Source organism: Citrus clementina, unplaced genomic scaffold (genome assembly GCF_000493195.1).
Source record: "Citrus clementina cultivar Clemenules unplaced genomic scaffold, Citrus_clementina_v1.0 scaffold_3, whole genome shotgun sequence".
Taxonomy (NCBI): Eukaryota; Viridiplantae; Streptophyta; class Magnoliopsida; order Sapindales; family Rutaceae; genus Citrus; species Citrus x clementina.
The window spans coordinates 4,619,291-4,625,833 of NW_006262339.1; the positions used below are offsets into that span (position 1 = coordinate 4,619,291).

Here is a 6,543-nt window from a genome sequence, read left to right on the forward strand (position 1 = left end):
CACCTGAGTCGCCAAACATTCCCAAGGATCAAGCCCTCAGTGGTACTTGAACTGAACTACGTACACTAATTTTTTGCAGTTTAGAATCGGTACCAATAAAAACTGGAGAAAAAGGGTTTATATTCTCTGGAATATTTGCATGCATTATTAAAAGCAATATTTTATATTTGACATGCATTAGTAAAAGCAATATTTTTGGTACTTGAATTGGAGACAATATAATAATATTTCTGTGGTTGTTTCAGCTTAATAGATGTTTCAGAAGTGAGGTTGAAGTTGTCACTGGAAACAGCACCGTCTCAGAGACCTCATGGGGTTTTGGGAGTGTGGAGCCCTATACTATCTGCTGTTGGAAATGCATTTAAAATTCAGGTGAAGCTGCGAACTTAGTTCGGGTGAACAAGCTTTACCCGAACAAGCTTTCATATTCCATGTTGCAAAGCTTATGCCGGATTACTGCTCAAATTAAAAAATTCGCCAGTTAAAACTGATAAACCTTTAGATGTCAATGATGAGTAGTCATTTGGTTGCCAGAGGAATTTCCCACCCACAGAAATTTCCCCCTAAGTGCACTCATTTGATGCACCATCATGGGATAGTATTGCAGCAAGGTAGTCCAACATTTGGATATGAAATTGCAAGATTAGGACCATCCGTACACAGAAAAATGGCACTCAGCACATTACACTAAGATGACCCATAAGAGGGTTTGGGTTATCTAGGTGCACCAACATCCTATGTATTTAACAAGGAAAGAGCCTGGGAGAATATCTTGCTGTACAATTTTACATTTAATAAAAATAATTAAATAAAAGGATTTGGGGGTATGGAGCATCATGCATAGATGTTTCTTTGTTAGTTTAAAATTTGATTTGGAAAGCAAACTATGCTGCCTTCTTCCAAAGTATAGTTGTGAACTGGTGTATGCATTTTAATTCATACCATAACATATTGATTACTTCCCACGTCAAATGATTGTGTTTAGAGGCTATTTGTGTATTAGTGTATGGAGCTTCAAAGATTTGTACGTTTTATAACAAGTTCAATTTTAGATATCCCCTTAGTTGGATCAACGACATGCCCATATAGACGAACTTGGTAGGCTGGGACAATAGTAAGTTGGATGGGAATAAATTAATGAGATTTGTTTGAATTATCTGTCCTACAATTTATTTTAGTCTCTAAGATTGGTCAAAAGGGATTGTAAATCTCTTGGTGTCTTGTGCTTTTTTGAAATTATATTAAGCAACCTCTGGTTCACTTTTCTCTTTATTTTTCAATAAATTTTATTTGTTTCATGTCATAGATGAAACCCTATAGCAAGGGTTGGTTTTTATTTCTTCAAAACTTCATTTTCCAAACTGGACACTCATCATCCACTGTTGCAACTTCCTTTTTGGAGTCATCAATAGTTCCCCACTCAAATTCAAGAAACATTTACCACCTTAATACACTTTCCCTATTGCAATGACATCCTTTGCATTGACTTGGGTTTCTTTAAGAGAGGACATTGTATTGTCACCTTAACTCAAGGACATTTTAGCCTTAAGCAGCAAAACATTCTCTGTTGATATGGGGCCTTTGATGTTTATTTCAGGTGCACTTAAGGAGGGTGATGCACAGAGACAGATTCATGAGGAAGAGTTCAATTATTCCTGCCATTGGAAATCGTATTTGGAGAGATTTGATTCATAATCCTTTGCATTTATTATTTTCAGTGGATGTCCTTGGTATGACAAGTTCAACATTGGCTTCTCTCAGTAAAGGATTCGCTGAGCTTTCGACTGATGGGCAGTTTATGCAATTACGGTCAAAGCAGGTCACTTTTCTTTTTCTTTTTATAATTTGATAACTATAATAGTACTCTTTCAGTAGGGATTGAGTCTTCGATATGGGATCAGGTTTCATCAAGGAGAATCACTGGAGTGGGTGATGGAATTATTCAAGGAACAGAAGCTCTTGCCCAAGGTGTTGCTTTTGGAGTTTCTGGAGTTGTGAGAAAGCCCATGGAGAGTGCCAGGCAGAATGGTTTGTTAGGACTTGCTCATGGGCTCGGACGTGCTTTCCTAGGATTTGTTGTACAGCCCATGAGCGGGGCATTAGATTTTTTCTCATTGACTGTTGATGGAATTGGTGCAAGTTGTTCTAAATGCTTGGAGATGCTCAATAATAAGACCATCTCCCAGAGGATCAGAAACCCTCGAGCTATCCGAGCCGATAGTATTCTGAGAGAGTATTGTGAGAAAGAAGCTGTTGGGCAGGTACAGCTGGTTTCTTGGTTTAGTACAGTAGGTTGATTGTATGTTGGTGATTTAAACCAGAAGTGATTTTCTTGCTCGTTTTTCCCTTTTGTTTCCAGATGGTACTTTACCTCGCCGAAGCAAGTCGGGATTTTGGCTGTACTGAAATATTCAAAGAGCCTTCAAAGTTTGCTTGGTCTGACTATTATGAAGAGCATTTTGTTGTGCCATACCAAAGAATTGTCTTAGTGACTAATAAGAGGGTCATGCTGTTACAGGTTAGTGACTGAGAAGGTGTGAACTTGTGTATCAACTTTCAAATGAATCTTTGTCTTCTTAATCCTGTTTTTCTGCTCCATCTAGTGCCCAGCTCCTGACAAAATGGATAAGAAACCTTGCAAGATCATGTGGGATGTGCCATGGGAAGAACTCATGACAATGGAGTTGGCAAAGGCAGGCTCTCGACAGCCTTCTCACTTGATCTTGCATCTCAAGAATTTTAGGAGATCAGAAAATTTTGTTCGAGTAATAAAATGCAGTGTTGAAGAAATGGAGGAAAGTGAGCCACAAGCTGTAAGGATCTGTTCGGTTGTGCGTAAGATGTGGAAAGCATATCAGTCTAACATGAAAAGCCTAATCCTGAAGGTTGTTATTCTGCATAAGTTTGTATTATTTTGTTGCATAACCACCTGGCCTAAAAGTTTGAGCCAGTGGGTAGGGCTCTAATGATATTTAAGATTCAATGCCTCCCAGCAATGTCCGAGATGGAACACAACTGCAACCTCAATCTTAACATCAAACTCAACATACTATACCATTTGGTCAAACGGGCTCTAATATCATATTAAGTACCTTTTTTGACCTAAAAATTAAGCTTATTAAACTTATATGTAGGTGATTTATGGCGCTACTGAAGAGTTAAAAATGTATTTTAGATGTCATCAATAGAGTTTTAAATAACATTTTCAATACACAGGTACCTTCAAGCCAGAGACACGTGTATTTTGCTTGGAGTGAAGCTGATGGGAGAGAACTGTGTATGCCTAATAAAGCCTTTTTTAAGTCGAGAGAATTCTCATCATTTAGTTCCACCTCTGATGAGAGGAGATTTGTGAAACATGCTATCAACTTCAGGAAGATCTGGACCAGTGAGCAAGAATCAAAAGGCCGATGCACATTGTGTAGAAAGCAGGTGCTTCAGAGCTTAGCATGATCAATTGCCATATTTTTGTTCTGATTCATTTAGTTGCTATTTTCTTTCTATTTTGAGCAGATTGATGTTGAGGTTCCACTCTTTTGCAGTGTTAAACATAAATATTTTTGTTTTGCTTTTGTCAACAGGTTTCACAGGATACTGGAATATGTAGTATTTGGAGACCAATTTGTCCTGACGGGTAATCATTGATTTCTCTATCCTTCCATTTTCACAGATCTAGTATCTATTTGAGGTTGTCTTTTATTTTTATCTTTTTTGGTATGGTTCTATGACTACTGCAATAACGCATATGCTAATTGATGGAATTTTTGGCCTACTAATGGGCATTTTATGTAGTTTTTGTAGTTTTTGGCAGTGCCTGAAGAACATTTTTTTCCCCTCTTCAGGTACATTTCTATTGGGGATATAGCTCATGTTGGAAGCCATCCCCCAAATGTCGCTGCGGTTTACCATAACATCGATGGACAGTTTGCGCTTCCAGTGGGTTATGACCTGGTAAAATTAAATCCATTTGCTGAATCAATTCTTTTGTAGAAATGTGTTTGATGAGGCTTTTCTTAACTCACTGGCTAATGTTTCAATATGGCGTTTCTGCGATTAAACTTTTAAAATGCTGCACAATTTATAACCGAACAACGCATTTGGGAAAGGGAGATGCATCTTTTAAGCAATTCATTTTAACGGAGATATGTCTTTGACATTTTAGTTCTTCCTTCCCCTCCGATTAATCAAGAGGCTGCTGTTATGATTTGTAGTTATTTCAGTTTAAAAGCAAAGTTGTTTCTGTCCTCTTCATATTTCCCAGCTGAATTGCGTGCATAATTGCTCAGCACCATTATTCTTTTTTTTTTGTTTAAATTTAAATAGAGCTCAACTGAATAGGATCAAGATTGTAAAAAACTGGATTAGGCTACAACTTTTGCATAACTTCAATTTATTTAAAACACTAAACTACTAGTCATTCAAATTTATCAAAAACCCAATTATTATGACTTCTGGATGATTGTTTCTGCCCTTTTTTAAAAAAATGGAAATTTATATTCAGAGATGTGCTGCAGGTGTGGAGAAACTGTGCAGATGACTACACTAGTCCTGTGTCAATTTGGCATCCTCGTGCTCCAGAGGGATTTGTCTCTCCTGGATGTGTCGCTGTAGCAGGTTTTGAAGAGCCGGAACCGAATTTGGTTTACTCTGTGGCAGAATCGCATGTTGAGGAAACAGTATTTGAAGATCAACAGATTTGGTCTGCACCAGATTCATACCCCTGGGCTTGTCATATTTATCAAGTCCGAAGTGAAGCTCTTCACTTTGCTGCGTTAAGACAGACCAAGGATGAATCTGACTGGAAGCCAATGAGAGTTCACGATGACCCGCAGCCTTCGTCCCAATCTGAAGAAGCCAAGTAAAATTGTATGCTTATATTGTGATATACCCACTTTTAATTTTTTGGCCATAAATGTTGGCGATGCCAAGGACAAGGTGCTTGCAATGTTCTCATGAACTTTGTACGGTTGATGGTAGCTCTCCCGCCCTGTTTTGTATTGAATTAATCCATGTTAGGCTTGAAATCCAATTTTATAGGAAAGGCGTTTGTTTGTTCGTTAGGCCTGAAATCCAATTTTTGTGTTCGTTTATTCTGTATTCTAACATGTATTTTATCTAATTTGAAAAGAAAAGTTTTCTTAGGAGAATTGTTTTTGTTCAAAGCTTACTTGGGCTAGACCTCCCTCTTATTCTATTCTTTATGGGAACTAATGGGTAGTGGCCACAGGCCACATGAATAATTTTGTATTATTACAAGATTACCTGATTTGTGCGACGAGCCTTTTGTAGAGCGGGCGTTCGAAATTTAATCTAATTCGCTCAAATCATTTGATTTCGTAAGAATTTAATCGGTAAAAATTTGATCTATAGATTAAATTGAATTGAAATTTTAAAATTTCTTAGTCAATAAATTAGATATGAATTTATTTCTTAAATTCGTAAATTTAAAAAAAAATTAAAATATATTTAATTAAATAATAAATTTTATAAATGTAATACTATTATTATTAATAAATAAGTTAAAATGTAATTGCATTAATATTATATTATATCTTCTCTAAAAATAATAGAAAATAAAAAATAACTAAATAAATCTAGCTCTCAATTTCAACTTTTGTACAAATTTAGATTCATAATTTTAGTTAATTTTCATATATTGATCTAATTAAATGAGATTTTTTTTATTTGATGTGTTATATTTTGAAACTTTGAATGTACTATTCTAGCTTTATTTAAAAAATTAATTTATTTTAATCTTATTCAATTTTGAATTTCATCGGCAATAATATTATTTTTATATTAGATTTTTTTTATTTTACTTAGTTTATGGATTGAACATAATTAAAAAAAAAACTATCATCAAACCAATCCCTAAAATAATGAATTAGATATGAATTGAATCAAATATGTATATGACATGCAAACATATGGATTGTATTTGAATTTTTCACTAATTCGCGGATTAGATTTAATTGAAAATTTATAATTCACCAATCCGCAAAATCCGATCGGGACACCCACACTTTTATAGGAGTACTAATGCTACACTACGTATAATTACTCTTGCAGAAAAACTCCCTACTAGTGTAAATTGATTAATTTAATTAACAAGTTAAAAAATTTGTACTTGAACTTATAAATCCATGTGTCTTACTCCTCGAATTTTATTTACATTTGAAAGACAGGAAATATATCCTACTTTTCTTCTTGGGAAAAAAAAAAAAAAGAGAAACATTATTGTTTTAACTCCTACTTAAAGAACTTTAATAATCCCATCCCATCCCATTCCATCCACCCTTTATTTTCTTTATTTTGAAATAGAGTACATAATTTGTGTTTCTTGTGGGGAATTGACTATGGCAGCCTGGCAGGGCATTGGGCAACGAAGACGATGGTGGATGATCGTACTTAAAATTAAAGATATTCATTAATGTGACATCTATTAATTAGACTATAAAAATTATAATTAAAAAATAAAATCAACTGATATTACAATAATGTTTATGATGATAATAAATGAAGGTGTATTATCATCAAATACGC

General features: G+C 35.0%; 1 protein-coding gene across 1 annotated transcript in view; it reads left to right on the plus strand.

The window, feature by feature from the left end:
• Nucleotides 1-5,041, plus strand: part of LOC18048233 — a 44,266-nt gene extending 39,225 nt beyond the window's left edge. The window contains exons 56-64 of the mRNA XM_024189119.1: nt 246-372; nt 1,598-1,819; nt 1,902-2,261; nt 2,360-2,518; nt 2,604-2,885; nt 3,217-3,432; nt 3,582-3,634; nt 3,843-3,951; nt 4,515-5,041. Of these exons, the coding sequence (XP_024044887.1) occupies nt 246-372; nt 1,598-1,819; nt 1,902-2,261; nt 2,360-2,518; nt 2,604-2,885; nt 3,217-3,432; nt 3,582-3,634; nt 3,843-3,951; nt 4,515-4,862 (1,876 nt within the window). The 3' untranslated portion in view covers nt 4,863-5,041. The remainder of the gene's footprint in view (nt 1-245; nt 373-1,597; nt 1,820-1,901; nt 2,262-2,359; nt 2,519-2,603; nt 2,886-3,216; nt 3,433-3,581; nt 3,635-3,842; nt 3,952-4,514) is intronic.
• The last annotated feature ends 1,502 nt before the right edge of the window (nt 5,042-6,543 follow it).